The sequence below is a fragment of the Macaca fascicularis genome, chromosome 1 (genome assembly GCF_037993035.2).
Source record: "Macaca fascicularis isolate 582-1 chromosome 1, T2T-MFA8v1.1".
NCBI classification, from domain to species: Eukaryota; Metazoa; Chordata; class Mammalia; order Primates; family Cercopithecidae; genus Macaca; species Macaca fascicularis.
The window spans coordinates 212,232,012-212,252,575 of record NC_088375.1 but is presented as its reverse complement, the minus strand read 5'-3'; the positions used below and the strand labels follow the sequence as shown (position 1 = coordinate 212,252,575).

The 20,564-nt window shown below is 51.7% G+C and overlaps 1 protein-coding gene across 7 annotated transcripts in view; it reads left to right on the top strand.

Moving 5' to 3' along the window:
• EPHB2 (EPH receptor B2) overlaps positions 1-20,564 on the top strand; it is a 205,549-nt gene that overhangs the window by 168,152 nt on the left and 16,833 nt on the right. The window contains exons 6-10 of one of the 7 annotated variants that reach the window (XM_045378461.3): positions 5,226-5,350; positions 15,904-15,973; positions 17,948-17,971; positions 18,411-18,519; positions 19,339-19,406. In XM_045378461.3, coding sequence (XP_045234396.1) covers positions 5,226-5,350; positions 15,904-15,973; positions 17,948-17,971; positions 18,411-18,519; positions 19,339-19,406 — 396 coding nt within the window. Of the gene's footprint in view, positions 1-5,225; positions 5,351-15,810; positions 15,974-17,947; positions 17,972-18,410; positions 18,520-19,338; positions 19,407-20,564 lie in introns of all 7 variants that reach the window. The other 6 variants (XM_045378440.3, XM_045378437.3, XM_074017503.1 and 3 more) reach the window with 6 other exon arrangements.

Genomic DNA, 20,564 nt, shown 5'->3' with positions numbered 1-20,564 from the left:
TGTGAACAGAGCAGCTCTGCTGAATTCCCTGAAGGTGGTGTGAGTGGAGCAGATCCTGATGAATTCCCAGGAAGAGGTGTGAATGGAGCAGCTTCTGCTGAAATCCCACACAGTGGTGTGAATGGAGCAGCCCCTGCTGAAATCCCCAAAGGTGGTGTGAACGGAGCAGCCCCTGCTGAAATCCCTGAAGGTGGTGTGAACAGAGCACCCTCTGCTGAAATCCCTGACAGTGGTGTGAACAGAGCAGCCCCTGCTGAAATCCCCAAAGGTGGTGTGAATGGAGCAGCCCCTGCTGAAATCCCTGAAGGTGGTGTGAACAGAGCAGCCCCTGCTGAAATCCCCAAAGGTGGTGTGAATGGAGCAGCCCCTGATGAAATCCCTGAAGGTGGTGTGAACGGAGCAGCCTCTGCTGAAATTCCTGAAGGTGGTGTGAACAGAGCAGCCCCTGCTGAATTCCCAGGGAGAGGTGTGAACAGAGCAGCTCCTGCTGAAATCCCAGGGAGAAGTGTGAACAGAGCAGCTCCTGCTGAAATCCCAGGGAGAGGTGTGAACAGAGCAGCTCCTGCTAAAATCCCAGACAGTGGTGTGAATGGAGCAGCCTCTGCTGAAATCCCAGACAGTGGTGTGAATGAATCAGCCCCTGCTGAAATCCCTGAAGGTGGTGTGAACGGAGCAGCCCCTGCTGAAACCCCTGAAGGTGGTGTGAATGGAGCAGCCTCTGCTGAAATCCCTGAAGGTTTTGTGAACAGAGCAGCTCCTGCTGAAATCCCAGGGAGAGGTGTGAATGGAGCAGCCTCTGCTGAAATCCCAGGGACAGGTGTGAACAGATCAGTTCCTGCTGAAATCCCTGAAGGTGGTGTGAACAGAGCATCCCCTGCTGAAATCCCTGAAGGTGGTGTGAACAGAGCATCCCCTGCTGAAATCCCGAAGGTGGTGTGAATGGAGCAGCCTCTGCTGAAATCCCTGAAGGTGGTGTGAATGGAGCAGCCTCTGCTGAAATTCCTGAAGGTGGTGTGAATGGAGCAGCCTCTGCTGAAATCCCTGAAGGTGATGTGAATGGAGCAGCCTCTGCTGAACTCCCAAGGAGAAGTGTGAATGGAGCAGCCCCTGTTCTTGTTCAAGGCTGAATCACTTTGATCAAGTCCTGAAATGGGAGCTTGGATCCCACAGCTCCATGCCGCTTCTGAATCTTACAGCTTCCCCAGTGCCTAGCATGGTGCCCATCCTGGGACAGGCACTCATTTAGTTGAAACACAGTGTGCTTCCTCCCATTAAGCCGTGAGTCCCTGGAAGGCTGGGATGCTGTGAGGTTCCTCTCCAGAGTCCCGGCACCCAGCATCATGTTAGCATCATAGCAACTCCATGAACTGAAAAATTCTTCACAATATCTCCCTCCTGAGGGGTGCCCAGCACCCCACTCAGACCTTCACATGCATTTCCACTGCCTTCTCACAGCGTCCTGACCAGGTGAGGGTTCCTGCTTGATAGGTATGAAAACTGAGGCTCAGGAAGGCTAAAAGTACCTGCTCAAGGCCACGAGTGAGTGAGTGGAGGAGCAGGGAGCTACATACAGGTCTGTCGGACTCCACCCTCAGGGCTCCCCACCGCTAGGCTAGATGGCCTTGCCAGGGACTGGATGGGAGCGTCCTGACCTGGGCACTGTGCGGGTCTAGGCATGAAGCAGTAGGTGAGTGAGCACACCTGGAAGCAGCGCAATCCAAATACTCCTCACCCATCCTTGCCCTTGCAGCTCTGAGTCTGATGCTCTGTTGATGCAACACACATCGACGTGCTGTGAGACAGCAGCACGCCTCCGACTCCACCCTTCACACATCCCTCCCCACCTGCTTGGCCGGCCCTCTGGGAGACAGACCCAGTATTTCAAGGAGCCCTGGAGGCTGCCTCACCCAGCCCCTCACCCGAGAACTGTCCTCAGGCCCCTGGAGGCAGGGGTGGGGGCATCACTCCCAGAATCTCTGGCAGCTGAGTTTCAAGCATCCTCCTTAGCTTCTCAGGGCACCCCCTGTCACACCCCCACCTCCACCACACACAGACCCAGTGGTCAGCCCCTGTGGGTTGGATGAGAGGCGCTGAGAAGCTGGGGGGAAGCATGGGGATTGGGGTGCTTCCCGGGCCAGCACAGGGGATGAGCCCTCAGATTGGCCCTGCTCTGTGACACTCCAGAAGGGCCTGATTTTGTTGTTTCACTGGGACACCGACCACTGACAAGCCCATGACAGGGGCAGACAGCTGGACTTCATAAAGAAGCTGGACCCTCGGCACTCCGGACAGCAGAACACTCAACTCCTCACAAAGGCAGCTCCGCGGGGAGGGGTGGCGCTGGGGCTGGAGGCAGGTGGGAAGTAGGAACTGCTTTGAGACCCAGAGGGGGTAATAGCTAGGGCAGGATGACTCAGCTCCAAGCCCACCTCAGCTCCTCGCCAGCTGTGTGATCTTGGGAAAGTCACTGTGCCTCTCTGAGCCGCTGATACCTCTTCTGCAAAGTGCAGATATTGACCCCCATCCTACATGATTGTTGAGGGGGTTAAATGAGATGCCACAGGTCCATGCTCAGTGCACTGTGACAGGTGACACCCACGAACACCGACGGCGCTGACCACATGCCAGGCACTACACTGAGCACACAACCAGACCCCTGATCCCTCTTGGGAGAGGCCAATGCCCCTGGCAGGGCAAGGAGCCAAGCTGAGAGTCAGGCAGCCTCCCCTGGGTGTAAAACGAACAGAGGCTCAATCAGGGCCATGTGGACCAGGGTCTAAGTCCTTCGTGCGTGTGCTGCCACCTCATCTGGAGTGTCTCGGGACAATTTTCCACGGCTCCTTGGGGTGCTGGGGGGAGTCTGGACCTGCCCAGACCCACGCTGGCCCCCAGGCTCATCCTCGGCGTCAAGGGCTGCAGGGGGAGGACTGGCAGGGAACATCGGAGCCTCAAGGCCTCAGAGATCTTCTAGCCTGGCCTAGGGTGCGCAGGAGGAAGCCAGGTCCAGAGGAGAGGCAGCTCGCCTAGGTCACACAGCCAGTTAGCAGCAAGGCAGAGAGGCAGTCTAGGGGCAGACGCAGAGCAGGAAATGGGTGCATCAGCTCCAGCCTTCAAACCCCACAGCCGATGTTCAGGTCCCCCTGAGCTCCTACCAGGCCTGCTCCACACTCACATCCCATATGGTCAGAGCCCCTACAGAGCAGGACTTGGGGCTGGGAGAAGCATCAGCCTCCACTTTCCAGCGTCCCTGTATCAGCTGATACAGGACATCTACTTGTGAAAGACCTGCCCAGGAACGAGGAAAGAATGCAGGAGGTGCTCCCTTCACCCTGGTGAGTCCTCAGCCCCTCCTGGGACCACAAACATCTCGGGCCCAGAGAAGCAAGGAGGCTTGCCAGAGTCACACCACAGGTGTGGGGACCACGTTGAGAGTCCCTCTCTGGCCAGTCCCACTCTGGAACAAACACTGTTCTGGCAAGATGCAGACCTGGGTCCAAATCCCGGCTTCCCCACTGACTGTGCGATCTCAGAAAGCCACATGCAGCTCGGAACTTCAATGTCTTCACCTGTCAGCAGGAGTGATACACTCTCTTATCAACAGTCAACTCAGGAAGTGAGTGTAAAGGGCCCAGGGCCATGTCTACACAGAGTTGATGCTTCCTGGAGGTTTGCTTCGTGTGAGAAGGAGGCAAAAGACAGCAGGCCGGATGCATTATGAAATAAGGACTCAAGTATGGGCTGTGTGCCATAGACCTACCTCGGCAGCTCACACCTCCTCTCTTGACCTCAGTTTCCACAACTGCAAAATAAGGGAATTGGGCCAGGCATGGTGGCTCACGCCTATAATCCCAGCACTTTGAGAGGCTGATGCAGGAGGGGATCACTTGAGCCCAGGAGTTCGAGACCAACCTGGGCAACGTGGCAAAACCCTGTCTCTACAAAAAATACAAAAATTACGCCAGGCTCTGTGTCTCACGCCTGCAACCCCAGCACTCTGGGAGACCAAGGCAGGCAGATCACCTGAGGTCAGGAGTTTGAGACCAGCCTGGCCAACATGGTGAAACTGTGTCTCTACTAAAAATACAAAAATTAACCAGGTGTGGTGGTGCACACTGTAATTCCAGCTACTTAGGAGGCTGAGGTAGGAGAATCGCTTGAACCCAGGAGGCAGAGGTTGCAGTGAGCCAAGATCACGAAACTGCACTCTAGCCAGGGTGACAGAGCAAGACTCCATCTCAAAAAAAAAAAAAAAAAAAAAAAATTAGCCAGGTATGGTGGCACACACCTGTGGTCCCAGCTACCTGGGAAGCTGAGGTAGGAGGATCACTTGAGCCCAGGAAGTTGAGGCTACAATGAGCTGTGTTCATGCCACTGCACTCCAGCCTGGGTAACAGAGTCTCAAAAAATAACGATCATAAAATCAAATGAGGGAATTATACTAAGGTATTTCTTCTTGCCACTCTTTGAGACAGAGTTTCGCTCTTGTCGCCCAGGCTAGAGTGCAATGGTGCAATCTCAGCTCAGCAACCTCTGAGGCTCAAGTGATTCTCCTGCCTCAGCCTCCGAAGTAGCTGGGATTACAAGCATGCACCACCATGCCTGCCTAATTTTGTATTTTTGGTAGAAACAGGGTTTCACCATGTTGGCAAGGCTGGTCTTGAACTCCTGACCTCAGGTGATCTGCCTGCCTCAGCCTCCCAAAGTGCTGGGATTACAGGCGTGAGCCACTGCACCCGGCCGTGTACTAAGCATTTCTAAGTACATGTATTTCTAAGCATCCTTCTAGCACTGCACACAGCCTCCCTGACTACTTGTCTCTTCATCTGACCACCTCTGTGAGTGCACTTGCAGCACTGATGGGAGGAATGGGGAGGGGGGGAAGTGACTGATAGATTTGTTGAGATGAAATTCACATGACATACAATTAACTGTTTCTATCTCTACTGTCTCTCGACTTGATGTGGCCGGAGCTTCCCCAGGGCTGGTGAAGTCTTCAGTGTCTATGACCTGAAGGTGCCCGATGAGAGCTCAGCAGCGGCACCCATAGCCCTGCATGAGCCCCTCTGCACCCTGTTGGCTCCCCCAGACTGGCTGTGTGGCCTCAGCCAGATGCCCTTCCCTCTCTGATCCCACAGTTCCCCCCATGTCTGAGCACCTCTGAGGGTGGGCCAGAAGCTGCACCTTCTCATGCCTCCCTGACCCCTGACCTCTGGCCTCTCTTCCAGCTCCGTCGGCCGTGTCCATCATGCATCAGGTGAGCCGCACCGTGGACAGCATTACCCTGTCGTGGTCCCAGCCAGACCAGCCCAATGGCGTGATTCTGGACTATGAGCTGCAGTACTATGAGAAGGTACCTATGGGCGGGCTTGGTGCTCTCCCCATCACCCACCTCCCTGAGGGCCCCTGTCCCAGGCTGAGGCCTGGGGGTTCTGCCCCTCCGCAAGATGAGATGCGTTGGTGCAGGAGAAAGAGCACTGGCCTTGGAGACAGGCTGCCTGGCTCCCAACCCGGCTGCACTCCTCCCCACTGAGACCTCGGGCAGGTGCCTTGACCTCTCTGGGTCTCACTTTTCTAGTCTGGAGGATCCGCCCAGCAATCTCAATAAAATGCAACAGTCACATCCCTTTCCCCACCACGACCCTTTCATCTTGACCTCAGTGGCTTGATGTTGTGAAAAACTGGGTTTCCAAAAAGCTGCACTTATGAAGTGACAATTAGTCACTCACCTCTTCTTCGACAGAGATTTGAAACTGCTCGAGGGCGCTTCGGCCTGCCCTGCTCTGATTCCTGCTAAAACACCCACTTTCACTCGCCTGTATGCCCTTTGCATGGGGAGAGGTGATTTCACTTCGAGCTTTTCAATCAGACCTTAATTACTCCCTTCGGGGACCCAAGGTGGAAGCTCCTGGGATGGTAGAAGGAGCACTGGACTAGGAGTGAGAAGCCATAGGTTCAAATCCCAGCTCCATCCTTCACCAGCTGTGTGACCTTGGGCAGGTGTCTTTCTCCCTCTGAACCTCAGTTTCCACCTGTGTCGAGTGTGGGTGAGACCCCTTGTGGGGAGCTATGCAGGTTATGGAGAAAGGGCAGCATGGTACCTGGCCCTCAGCACAGGCCACGCATGTCCCTGGCCTTCCTCCTCTGCCCTGCCTGCTGCACAGTGGATGATGGTGACAGGATAGGAGGCCAGGTGGATGTGGGGCCTGCACAGTATGGGGGCCGGGAAGTAGACAGCACGATTGCCCGCCCACATGGCTGGATATCAGAGGCCCCCAGAAGCCTCTCCTATGAATGATGATTTCTCTTACCTGCTCCAGGAGGCAACAAGCAGCCACAGAGGCTGCAAGGGCCCCTGGGAAAGGCATCGCAGGGCTTCCATTCAGACTAAGACATCAATGACTGATAGGGAGGCCTCTCATTGAGGGCAAGTCCAAGGGTAACTGCAAATGGATAGAAGGGCTCTCCCTGAAGGCTGACAGGAAGAGTACAGACAGTTGCAGCCAGTTCTGCTGGAGCCCGGCTTTCTAGGGCCCAGCCTGGCCTTTGCACTGTCTTAACTGCTGGATCAGCTAACCAGGGTGGTCTCCGGGGCCTTTCAAACACTTACCCTGCCTTCACCGGCCGCCTTACCATTGCTTGAGCGTGTGTTCATCCTGTCCCCTAGGCAGTGCATTCCAAGAGGTCAGGGGTTACATCTCCATTCACCACCTTCTCCCCGGCACCCAGGCCCCAGGCCTGGCACCAGGGAGACACTTGATCAATATCAGTTGAATGAACAAGTGAATGAATCCCTTCCCTTGTGCCCTGGCCCCCAAACACCTCCTGGGACTTCATGCCTGCCATCCCCTCACCCACCTACCTCGCTGCCCACCCTTTTCCCTCATCCTCCCTTCATCTCTTGGAATCTTCAGGGTCCCTCCCAAATGTCACCTCTGCCACAAGCGAACATGGACTCTGCCCCTCTCTTACAGCACCGCATGTGGGTGGAGGGTGCTCCTGTCTCCCGCAGGGGGCTGTGGACACTGAAGGAATGAATCGTGTGAATGAATGAGAGACGTGAGTGATGGAGCCTGTGAATCAAAGAGGGAACTGGCTGGGCACCGTGGCTCATGCCTGTAATCCCAGCACTTTGGGAGGCCGAGGCGGACGGATCACCTGAGGTCAGGAGTTCGAGACCAGCCTGGCCAACATAGTAAAAGCCCATCTCTACTAAAAATACAAAAATTATCTGGGCGTGGTGTCGCACGCCTGTAATCCCAGCACTTTGGGAGGCTGAGGTGGCTGGATCACGGGATCAGGAGTTCGAGACCAGCCTGACCAACATGGTGAAACCCCATCTCTACTGAAAATACAAAAATTAGCTGGGCATGGTGGCGCATGCCTGTAATCCCAGCTACTCAGGAGGCTGAGGCAGGAGAATCACTTGAACCCAGGAGATGGAGGTTGCAGTGAGCTGAGATCATGCCACTGCACTCCAGCCTGGGTGACACAGTGAGATACTGTCTCAAAAAAAAAAAAAAAAGAGGGACCCAGTGGGTGGCTGGATATGGATGAGTAGATATATGGATGAATTTTTTTTGTCTAAACTGCTCCTATCCCTCAACCTTCTAGATCTTAGCCTAACATCACCTCCACAGAGAAGCCCTCCATCACTGCCCAGATGCCATCCAATGCCCCATTTCATCTTCTCCTTGTACCTTGCCCTTCTGCATAGCGTTTATCACAATTACCATTTTTAAGTGTTATTGAGTAATTAGGTATTTACTACTTCTACATTGAGTTAGATAGTAAGTTCCTTGAGGGTGGAGATCTTGCCATGATCTCTGCTGTGTCCCCAGCGCCTGGCACACAGTAGGTACTCAAGAGCTGTTTTTTGGATGATTCAGGAAGTGGCCACACGAGGGTCTGAGCTGTGGGTGGTGTGAGGAAGCAGCCCCACCCCTCGCTGGGCCCTGGAGGGCCTCTAGGCAGGAGCCAGCGTCTCTGCTCCCCGCAGCAGGAGTAGCTTAGCAACTCAGAACCCAAAAAGGCCAAAAAAAAAAAAAACCTAATTAAGAAGCTTTGTGATTAAATGAAACTGAAAGTGTTTGCCCCCAAAGACAGCAACGGAAATGAGGAATCCCAGCGCGGGTCCTGCCTACGACCCATTTCCTACCACAGCGGGCAGGCCTGGGGAGGCTGCTGGAGGTGTGAACCGGGAGGCAGCTCTGCCCTACTTTCTGCCGCTGCCCGAGCATCCCCAGGTCCCTGCTGAGGGTGGCAGGACCTGCAGGCTCTGCAGCAGCCAAGGTTACCACCTGCTCACATTTCATGAGCACTTGCTATGTGCTAAGCGCGTCACCTCTAGCGTCTCATTTATCCTCACCACAGGGCTCTTCACCCCATTGGATGGAAGGGGAAACTGAGGCACGGAGTTCCATAACTTACCCAAGAGGATCCAGCAAGGATTTTGACCTATGGTCTCACTCTTTACTTGGCTGTCCTGCCTCCCAGATTTTTTTCCCCAGGGATGCTTCTGGGATGACCTTTAAGAGGTAGACAGGACCAGCCCCTGCCACGGAGACTGTTAGGCATAAATGGTGAGGCGGGCCAAGCAGTGAGAGGCTGAAGGCACAACAGCCTGAAGTACACCTGTGATGAGACGTGGCCCTACTTCTTTCAGTCCCTCCCCCAGGGCCTGGGGTACAGAGAGGGACAGCTTGGCATCTGCCAGTGAGGAGATGGACACTGGTTCACTCAACTTTCAGTCTCACCAGTTTTGGGTCAGGCACTAAGCTGGGTACCAGGAATTCTGAGGGTGACCAGGTGACTCGGAGGCCTCAGGGACTTCACAGTCCAGGGAAAAAGAGTCAGACACTGAGAGCCATGAGACAAGGTGTGACACTAGCCACAGAAGGGTCAGCAAAGGTCCCAGGGGGGCACCAATAGGGGCCCACAGTCCTGGCATGAGTGAGGGAAAGCCTTCATTCAGTGACACTTGGGCTGAGTCTTGAAAGATGCTAGGAGTTCACCAGACAAACTCGCAGGTGGGAACACAGTCATTCTAGGCATTGGGAATCGCAGGTGCAAAGGCCCTGGGGCAGGGATGTGAGGGCTGTGTTCAGGAAACAGACAAGGCAAGTGTGGCAGAAGCGGGAGCATCAGGCGAGGAGGTTGGGAGGGAGGCTAGGCTAAATGTCATGGGCCTTCCAGCCTTGGGAGTCTGGATTCAATTTAAAGTATGATGGGATGGCTCTGGAATGATGCAGTCTGACTCAGATTCCTTTAAAGATCCCTGTAGCTTGCTGTGTGGAGAATGGATTCCAGGGAGACAGAGAGACCCAGGGAGCACCTGTACAGGGCTCCCAGGGGACGCCAAGTGAGAAATGATGGTAGGTAGCTGGGGGAGTTGGCAGCAGAGATGGCAAATGCCAGCAAAGTCTATACACACACACACACACACACACATATATACACACACACACATATATATACATATATATATATATATTTTGTTTTGTTTTGTTTTGTTTTTTAGATGGAGTTTTATACTTGTCACCCAGGCTGGAGTGCAATGGTGCGATCTCAGCTCACCACAACCTCCGCCTCCCAGGTTCAAGCGATTCTCCTGCCTCAGCTTCCCAAGTAGCTGCGATTATAGGCATAAGCCACCATGCCCGGCTTATTTTGTATTTTAAGTAGAGACGAGGTTTCTCCATGTTGGTCAGGCTGGTCTCAAACTCCCAACCTCAAGTGATCCGCCCGCCTTGGCCACCCAAAGTGCTTAGATTACAGGCGTGAGCCACTGCGCCCAACCAGCAAAGTCTGTATTTTAAAGCCTGGAGGACCCGGGAAATGTGAAGGGTGACTCCTAAGAGATGGAGGTGCCTTTTCCTGGGGCAGATGCGGGTTTGTGATTTTTAGGTGTGGTGCTTACTGGGGCAAAGGGGTTGGAGTTTAGGGAGGGTAGAGAACAGCAGCCAGGAGAGTGTGCAGAGGAAGAACCAGAAGATAGGATCCGGGAGAATGCCAGGGTTTAGGGAGGGGAAGAAAGCAGAGTTGATGAAAATATTAGAAGAGGTGCTGGCAGAGGGGTAGGAGCAGAACCAGGAGCCATATCTATCCCTGACCTCTCAGACAAGGCTGTGATATGCCAGCCATCACCACCAGGGAGGGACAGCTAGGCTGCAGGTGGTGAGATTTATTCCAGCAAGTCCGCAGCCGGCTTACCTAACACGGGAATCCTCCTTGTGTCTGCTATTAGATTCTTTCCTGAATACTCCAATCTTCCTAGGAAGGGAAGTCAGATACTAAGCCCTGCAGGCCCGTGCCGCCCCCACCTCCACCTCTTCCCCACTCTTTTCCTTCTTCAGAAATGGCTTTCTTAGAGCGGATTCTCCATTTGGCCTTTCCCCAGCCCCACTGGAATTTCCCAGCCTGCCCGGAGCCCAGAGCTGACAACTGCGTTGCTAGATGGCTTGTGGAGGCCACTGATGAATGGCGGTGGCCTTGTGCAGACCCAGGCCTGGCTGCTTCCATCAGTTCCAGCGCCCCAGGGGAGGTGGCCTCATTTGGCAGCTACGCCAAAACACACAGGTTCAGGATCCCCCTAGTCCCTCAAGAACTCAAGGAGAAGAGCCGTTCATGAGGCCACCTGTGGTCAATGGACCTTGTAGCCCACATTGATTTTAGGATTTATTTAACAGAAAGTGAAGAGGAAGGACATTCCAGGCAGAAGGAGCAAAGGTTGGGGGATGGGGGGCGAACTATGAAAGTTCAGGCCATATTCAAGTTGTTGCCCAGTACCTGGAGTAGGATCTACCTGGAGAGGTTCGTCCACTCATTCATTCACTTTTGCCTTCATCCATCCATTTAACAAACATGGGTAAGGGCTTACTCTATAATGGTTTTTTTTTGTTTGCTTGTTTTTGGGGTTTTGTTTGTTTGTTTGTTTTGCTTGTTTGTTTTTGTTTTTTTGAGACAACAGAGTTTCATTCTTGTTGCCCAGCCTGGAATGCCATGACGCGATCTCAGCTCACTGCAACCTCCGCCTCCTGGGTTCAAGTGATACTCCTGCCTCAGTCTCCCAAGTAGCTGGGGTTACAGGCATGTGTCACCACGCTCAGCTAATTTTTTGTATTTTTAGTAGAGACGGTGTTTCACCATGTTGGTCAGGCTGGTCTCAAACTCTTGACCTCAGGTGATCCAGCCGCCTCAGCCTCCCAAAGTGCTGGGATTACAGGTGTGAACCACTGCGCCCGGCCTCTGTAATGGTTTTGATGATAACAGTGATGATGGGAGCCAACATTTATTAAGTCTTTTTATGTGCTAGAGACTGTGCTAAGAAGCTTTACCTATATTTTCCTTTTAAATCTCCACAACCACCTCTTGTGGTAACTACTGGCATTAACCCACTTTAGAAATTAGAAAACCGAGGCCTGGAAGGCTTAAGACATGCACTCAATGCCTCAGTGGCCCTAAGCTTCCAGGTAAGTGCTCAGACTAAGGAGTAGCGGATTTCATACTGAATTTCTTCCCATCACCCCTTGGTGCTTAATCACTGTTCAGATAAAGGTACCCCAGGGAGAGGAGAGACTGAAGGGAATTAGCATCTCTAGGGCATCTCCAATGTGCCAGGCACTACCTGATCAAATTTTATCTTCACAACAGCCCTGAAAGGTTGGCATTTATTTTTCCTTTTATTTGGCATAGAAAACAGGGACTCAGGGAAGTGAAGGGTCTTTCCTAAGGTCACGGTGCAATTAAGTGAAAAAACAAGGATATGAAGCAGCTTCCAGCTGGGTACAGTGACTGACGCCTATAATCCCAGCACTTTGGGAGGCTGAGACGGGTGGGTCACTTGAGTCCAGGAGCTCCAGACCAGCCTGGGTAACATGATGAAACCCTGTCTCTACCAAAATTACAAAACTTAGCCGGATATGATGGTGTGTGCCTGTAGTCCTAGCTACTAGGGAGGCTGAGGTGGGAGGATCGCTTGTGTATGGGAAGTCCAGGCTGCAATGAGCCATAATCGCGCCACTGCACTCCAGCCTGAGTCACAGAGCAAGACCCTGTCTCAAAAAAAAAAAAAAAAAAAAATATATATATATATATAGAGAGAGAGAGAGAGAGAGAAATTTAAAAAGGAACAGCTTCTAATCCCTTGCCCAGCTTTAAAGAAGGGAGCTGCTCAGGATGGTTCCTCGCTCTCCTGAGGCACCTATGGAACCCACAGCCATCTCCCATCTCCCTCACATAATCAGGACTTAAAACCTCCAGCGTCTCTAAGTGGGCACCCACCCAGTTTACAGAATCTAACCCGTTTTCATGTCTGAGCAACGCCCATGTCGTACAGTGGCACTTAGTGTTCATGTCTGGTACTGCATCCCAGGTTTTGTAGATTTTTGAATACCAATTTAATGTTCATTCATTATGTCAATAATTAGTGAACACTTGCTGTGTGGCAAGCCTGGGGAGTCCAGAGATGAGCAAGACATGGTCCCTGGCCTCAGGAAATCCACATCCTTAAAGAAGATGGAGAAGTATATTAGGACAATAGGTGGGAGAGGAGACAATTGAGACCTGCAACCCCTGGCTGGGACATCTGGGAAGTCTCCCCAGCAGAGGTGGCACTTGCGTTGAGTCTAGACCAATGAGTAGGGCACTGCAAGACAAGTGAGGAAAGGGTATTTCAGACAGGAGCAACAGTGCTTGCAAAAACTCAGCGTGTCCGTGGAAGATAGACTTGCTAGATAAAATACAAGACACATGATTACATTTGAATTTTTTAAAAATAAATGTTTTAGTACAAATGTGTCCCAAATATTGCATGGGGCATACTTACACGAAAACGTATTTGTTGTTCATCTGAAATTTAAATTTGACTGAGCAGCATCCTATATTTGTGTTTGCTAAATCTGGCAGCTCTACCAAGGAAGGGAGAAAGAGTTAGGGGTAGCAGGAACCTAGGAAACATTAGGGATGTCACAGGAGAGACTGGAAAATGGCGGGTCATGAAGGGTCTGGAATGCCAGGCTAAGGAGTCAGCCTTCACCCTGTGGGCACTGGAGAAGGACTTTGTGTGAGGGACCCTGGGCTTGGTACAGGGGAACAAAAACAAGCCCTCCCTCGTGGGCTCATAGTCAAGGGGGCGAGAGGAGCCTCAGCCCAAAGTTGAGGGGGCGTAGCAGAAACCCCCTCCTGTGGCACCCACAGAAAGTGCTCTGGGACTCAGAGAAGGAAGAGGTACATGTGGCTGGGACGTCAAGGAGGCTTCCTGGAGGAGGAGGCAGATGATCTGGCTCAGCAAAAGAAACCCTCTCTGCTTCTGCCCCACCAAGCTATCCCTGCCATCCCCTGTTATGGGGGTGGTAGAGACACATCTTCAGGTCCGCCCCCTTCATATCCCCTATATCCCAAGCTTTTTCTCACCTCCTTTCCTCTGAACCTGCTGCCCCTTCTGCCAGGCATGCACATCTTCGCCTGGGTGGTTCCTGTTTGTTCTTTGAGATCCCATTCCAGTGCCCCCCACTCATGAAGGAGCTTTCCTGACTTCACCTGGTAGCCCCTGATATGGTTTGGCTGTATCCCCACCCACATCTCATCTTGAATTGTAGTTCCCATAATCCCCACCTGTTGTGGGAGGGACCTGGTAGGAGGTAATTGAATCATGGGGGCAGTTACCCCCATGCTGTTCTCATGATAGTGAGTGAGTTCTCACAAAATTGGATGGTTTTATAAGGGGCGTTTCCCCCTTTGCTTGGCACTCCTCTCTCCTGCCACCATGTGAAGAAGTACATGTTTGCTTCTTCTTCTGCCATGGTTGTAAGTTTCCTGAGGCCTCCCCAGACATAAGGAACTGTGGGTCAATTAAACCTCTTTCCTTTATAAATTACCTAGTTTTGGGTATGTCCTTATAGCAGCATGAGAAGGGACTAACGCAGCCCCCATCCTAGACCAGGTCACATGCCCCACAGCATGTGCTTACCCTATCAGTGTGAGCCTGTTATGCCTATTGATTCATTTTGTCCTCTGAACAAACTCTGAGGTAGCTACTGTTACTATCCCCCTTTTACAGATGAAGATACAGAGAAGTTAAGGAACTTGCCCAAGGTCACAGAGGTAATATAGAGTGGAGCCAGGATTTGAACCCAAGAAGTCTGGCTCCAGCTTGTGATCTTAACCTCCATCCTATAAAGCCTGTAATAACGTTGCACACACTGAATCTCCATTGTTTTGGGAAGGTTTTCAAGGGCTCCATGCACTCCATGATGTGTATGTGACTGGCATGTACAACTAGGTGTGCCTTCTTCTGGATAAGGGTTCACAGATTTTCATCACAAAAAAAATTTCTCAGAGAGCTTCATGATCTTCAAAGGGTTGGGATTCTCACACTGCTCGCTTTTCCAGACTGAGCTCTCCAAGGCCAGGACCTGTGCCTTAGCCCCCTTTAGAAACCCAGTACCAGCCTAGTGCAAAGAGGATATTTGGGGAAGTTTTGCCAGGTGGCTGGCAGATGCCTAAACGAGCATCATCTGTATCCGACCCAACCACATCTCCACTCCCACTGCAGTAACTGGATCTTTGTCCTGTGCTAGACTCCTTGGATCACCCTGGGTAGCACTCAGGAAGCCAGAATTGATGTTTTTCATCTCTCAAAGGAGAAGACACTAGGTTTGGGGTATCCAAAGGCATGGACATTAGAGGTGGCTCCATGCAAGACTCTGGTTTCATTTGTTGTTGTTGTTGTTGTTGTTGTATTTTTTTTTTTTTAGATAGGATTTTGCTGTGTTGCCCAGGCTGGAGTGCAGTGGCACAATCATGGCTCACTGTGGCCTTGACCTCCCAAGCTCAAGTGATCCTTTAACCTCAGCCTCCCAAGTAGCTGGGTCCACAAGCATGTATCTCCACGCCCAGCTAATTTTTTTTTTTAGAGAAAGGGTCTTGGTATATTGCCCAGACTGGTCTCAAACCACTGGGCTCAAGTGATCCTCCCACAACGGTCTCCAGAGTTTTGGATTACAGGTGTGAGCCACCGATCCAGCCTGGTTTTGAATCTCAAAGCAACTATGAACTGATAGTGACCCTGAACATCATTTTCCCTTCTGGACCTTAGTTCTTGACTCACCCAAGTGTGCTGAGGCTGAACAAGGGCCCTTACACTTAACTCATCAAGGCATAGGACAGGGAAGGGGATGCAGAAGTGAATGAGGTGGGCCCTCTCCCTTCGATCTCCAATAACTCACAGTATAGTCCTCAGGGTCTGCACATAGGAACCACTCAATACGTGTGTATTAGTCAGCTTTTCCTGAGATAACACTGCAAAACAAACCATCCCAAAAACTAACACCTTACACCAAGTGGCTATTTTTCTTGGCCATGGGTTTATGTCTGTGGGTCAATAGGGGTGACCCTGTTTCATCCTAAGAGCTGGGTCATGGTCTTCTCCTGTTTCTCATTCTGCAGCCAGTGGTTGCCCAGTGCAAGCTCCTCTCATGGCAGAAACACAAGAGACCAAGACAAATCAGCAGGGATCTGTAAAGCCTCTGTTTGTATCATGTCCACTAGAATGTTCCAGTGGCCAACACAAGTCATGTGGACAAATTCAACATCCATAAGACAGAGACATGTACTCTGCCTACTTTTGTGAGCAGTGTTGAAAAGTAACATGGCAAAAGGCATAATTCTATTACAGGGAGGGGATGAAGAATTGGAAACCATAGATGTTTATCCAATGGCCAGAACTGCCCCCAGTGTGGCAGGAGCAGGCAGTGGGCTCTGGGCCCACTGTGAGCCACAACCTCACTAATTTTCTTCTCTGTTCCTCGGCAGGAGCTCAGTGAGTACAACGCCACAGCCATAAAAAGCCCCACCAACACGGTCACCGTGCAGGGCCTCAAAGCCGGCGCCATCTATGTCTTCCAGGTGCGGGCACGCACCGTGGCAGGCTACGGGCGCTACAGCGGCAAGATGTACTTCCAGACCATGACAGAAGGTGAGCAGAGTCCAGTGGGCAAGAGGAGGGCACAGACTCCACAAACAGAACAAACTCAAGGGTCACCATTCCCATGAAGCACCTTAGTGCAAATTAGAAAAGGCACTCCCTTCCAGATGTCAGCCCTCCTCCCTCCTTCCTAATTTCGAACCTTTGTGCACAACCATATATAAAAGCCCTGTTTGTGTTCCCATTGTGTCAGCCAGGCCACTTGCTTTCCCAGGACTCTGAGGAGCTCAGCCCTAACTTCCAGAGCCACTCTGAGCAAGTCACGCATTCCTTGGTCCAATTTTTTCTCATCTATAAAATGAAAGCATCACATTCAATCTGAGAGAGTAAGCATATTTTATCCATACACAACTCCAGTGACTTGCAATTGGACGGAGAAGGATTCTGAAGCTGCATCTGAGTTCAGCAGGAAGAAGTTCTGGGATAGATTAGTACTGTCTGCCCCAGGCAAGGGAGTGAGAGATCTAGCCTGTGTGCTACGTTTCCCACTCTGGAACTACGTGGTTTCTAAGCACCATTCCTGCTCTAATAATCTTTAGAAGCAGCACAGTTTAAAGACTGTCGCCTCTGAAACCAAAGAAATGAGGATTCCATTTCTGATTTAGCCCTAACTGTATGTGCCTAAACAAGTCACCTTACCTCTCCAACCCTCAGCTTTCTCATTCATAAGTGGGGGTGATAACAATGATCTCATTATCACCATCATTATCAAACTAGTGTAAGAATGAGAGACCTAGCACAGGATTGGCACTAGGTCTCAGGCATATCATCACTCACCAGATGGTATAGGTAAGTCATAGTTTGTCATTGCTATGAGTCTGGGATCCGTTTCACCAGTCAGCTAAACTCCAGGGTGGCTCTATCTGACCAGATTCCACCATCCTTTCTTAGTATCTGCTCTAACCACTAGGCGTGCCTTGGCCTTTGCCTGGTTGAACATTTCAGAGGCTCCTGGACTCTTAAATTCTTGCCTTATCACAAAAATCCTCCCTATGGCTCTACCATCTCTTCCAGCACTCACCTCCTCTGTAATCTTTCTGTTCCTCGTGGCAGCTTTTTTCACTTCTTTAAGCCCTTTTCCATGTTGGGTGAGTGTCACTGACTGGGAACTGAGAGACTGTCCCAAGATTCTTTTATTAATTCAACAAATGTGGCTGGGGCCCTGCCACTTACCAGGCCAAGTGTGGGCACTAAGGTCCCAGAGCGTGTCCCTGATCTCAACAAGTTCCTGTTCTGGTCAGTGAGACAGATGAGAAGTAAAAATAGCTAGGTGTGATGGCTCACATCTGTAATCTCAGCATTATGGGAGGCCGAGGCAGGCGGATCACCTGAGGTCAGGAGGTTCGAGACCAGCCTGGCCAATATGGTGAAACGTTATCTCTACTACAACTACAAAATCAGCCATGAGTGATGGCAGGCACCTGTAGTCCCAGCTACTCGGGAGACTGAGACAGGAGAATGGCTTGAACCTGGGAAGCAGAGGTTGCAGTGAGCCGAGATCGTGCCATTACACTCCAGCCTAGTGACAAGAGTGAAACTCACACTCCAAAAAAAAAAAAAGAGAGAAGTAAAAATAATAAAATGTAAATCAATGATAGTGTTAATGGCATTGAATGGTTTCCAAGAGCCAGGCTAATGCCAAGTGTATCTTCTGCGTTCTCCCATTTCAACTCCCACCCTTGGGTCAAGCAGACCTGGGTTCAAATGCCTGGCCGGAGTGCTACTTTCTTTGTGACCTCAGGCACATCATGACCTCACTAAGCCCAGTTTCCTCCTCTGTAAAATGGGGTACTCATAAGACTGTTCTGAGATACGTAACATACTTAGCACAGTGAGTGACACATAAAACACTCAGGGATAAGAATAGTTAATATTGATTGAATGCTTGCTTGTGTGCCAAGTGTTGTTCTAAGTGCTTTACCCAACAATCCTGAGATGGGAACTATTATTCTCCCCATTTTACAGATAAGGCAACTGAGGCACAAAGAGGTAAGTCACTTTGCCTTATCACACAGTCACTTTGCCTTATCACACAGTCACTTTGCCTTACTATCACATAGTTAGTAAGTGGCACCATTGGGATTCAAACCCAGGGAGTCTGGCTCCAGAGTCTGTGCTTTTAACTGCCTGTGTGTGTGTGTGTCAGCTGTTATTATTGTTGATTTTCACATCAACATTGAGATGTAGGAATTATGCCCATTTTATGGATGAGAAGTTGAGGATTGGAGCAGTTCATGGACTTGTCCAGGGTTACCTGTGAGTCAGTGACAGCCCCTTTTCTGCATGGGCATGTGACAGGTGCTCTGTCAGGGGCAGGAACAGAGCCTAGGGATCCCAGGAGACCCAACAGCATGGCAGGGGTTAGGGGACAGGGGTATTAAGACTCCCACAGCCAGGCTGAGAATGCCCTACCATGCTTTCTCCCCAGCCGAGTACCAGACAAGCATCCAGGAGAAGTTACCCCTCATCATCGGCTCCTCAGCTGCTGGCCTGGTCTTCCTCATCGCTGTGGTTGTCATCGCCATCGTGTGTAACAGGTGGGTGGGGTCTCCAGGCTTGGCTGGGCCTGGCTGTCCCAGATGGCTTCTCTCCGTCTATTCAGTCATTCCTCTACAGTGCTGGTGAACTGAGGAGGCCTTCTTACAATTGCAGGGAGAGACGTGGGTAGGAAGTGGAAGTCTTCAAGTGGCCTCCTGCTACCTAAGCAGCCACCATGTGCAATCCATCCCTTTGGGATAGGCATCGTCCCTGACAAGCCCACTATTGAAGGGGGTGGCACATTGAGACACTAATGCAATGGGCAAGAAAGACTGCAGGCTGCTAGGAGTTTAGTGGTTGGTGGAAGGGGTGTACAGATTGTCCTGCTTTCTGCATGAGTTCAGGCCCTCTGGCTGAGGTGCTGGAAAGATGGGGAGGACTTAGGAGGAGGAGCGGGGAGGGACCTCCCAAGTGGCTAGGACGGCACAAGCAAAGGCAAGAGGGTGGGGCCAGTTCCTTGACTTCTGCTGGGTATAATGCAAAGAAAGAGTCTCTTTAAAGAGTTCCCCATTTCAGAATAGACTGGACCATAAGTTCAGGTGGACAGAAGCCCCTGGGGTTTCTGGGGCCAGATGCCGTGGCTGGAAGATGACTTCTTTCTGAAGGGGGCTTGGCTGGAGGGGGAGCTGGGGAAAACGTGAACCTGGACTTGAGGTGGGAGGAGTGGGAAGGGACAAGTGGGGCCAGAAGGGACAGGCAGGGAGCCCTCTGGCAGGGGTGTGGCTTCTAGGGTCTGCCCACCCTCTCCCTATCACCTACTGTGGCTCCCAGCTCCCTGGGCGCCTCCAGGTGGCTCCAGCCCTTTGCTCTTGTTCCAGAAGACGGGGGTTTGAGCGTGCCGACTCGGAGTACACGGACAAGCTGCAGCACTACACCAGTGGCCACAGTATGTACACACCCCAGCAGGCTGGAACCCTTGGGCCCTTTACTGTCGGTTCCCCAGTGACCTCTTAAGCCATCTTGGACCTCCTACTGCCGTGCTGCATGGTTGCACTAAGCTCACTCTCACCTCTAGGCCTTTGCAAGTGCGGTTCCCTCTGCCTCAAACGCTGTTCCCTCTGCCTCAAGCGCTCTCCCCATCTCCCTTTACCCACGTAGCTCTTACTCATCCCTCAGGCCTCACCATACACAGACTCCTCCGAGCAGCCTTCCCTGACCCCACTCCATCCTGGGTTCAGGAGCCGCATCTGTGCTTGCAGGCTGCATTGAGCTGGCTGTTTCTTATCTCACGACCATGATAGTGGGGGCCGCTGGAGACCTGGAATTGTGTCTGACATTTACCAGACACCAGTGCGGTGCCCAGCACATAGTAGACACTAGACATATTTGCAGAATAAATAAATGAATCAAATTGAATGAATGAGTTGATGAGGACTCCGGGCTCTGACCCAGGAGGTGAGAAAAGCAGCAGGAGCCCCTTCCTTCTTCTCTTCCTCTCAGTCTGTGGCTCTAGACCCCTGTTCTTCCCCAGTGGCTCCTCCGGTGGCCTCTTCCCCTTACCCAGTGCCCTCATTTCTCCCACCATCCCATCCTCCATTGGGCCAGGGCTGGGGATGTATGTGCCACACACACACAGGTGTCCCCTCCTGAAGGGCCAGAGAGAAAAGTAGATCAAAGATTCCTCTCTCCGCTTGACCTGGGCAAAACCAGTTATCAGAGAGTTGGGGGGTGTGAGAAGCTTAGTCCTTACTTCAGATCATTCAGCAAAAAGGAGTTCTAAATGGGTCCAACATTCATTCTCAAACTGTACTCAGTGGGATGCCCTGGGGTTCCTCAGGTGGCTGCCTCTGGGTACAGAGGCCCATCATCATATCCCTGCCCTTGTCACACATCTGTCGTGGGCCTACTACATATGCCAGGCACTGTTCTAGGTGCTGGGGATCCCCGAGTAACCAAACCGAATATCCTGGCCTTTGAAAAACTTATATTCTAGTGGGAAGGATGGGGAATAAAAAAATACATGTCATAAGGTCAGGCACAGTAGCTCACTCCTGTAATCCCAGCACTTTGGGAGGCTGAGGCAGGCAGATGACTTGAGGCCGGG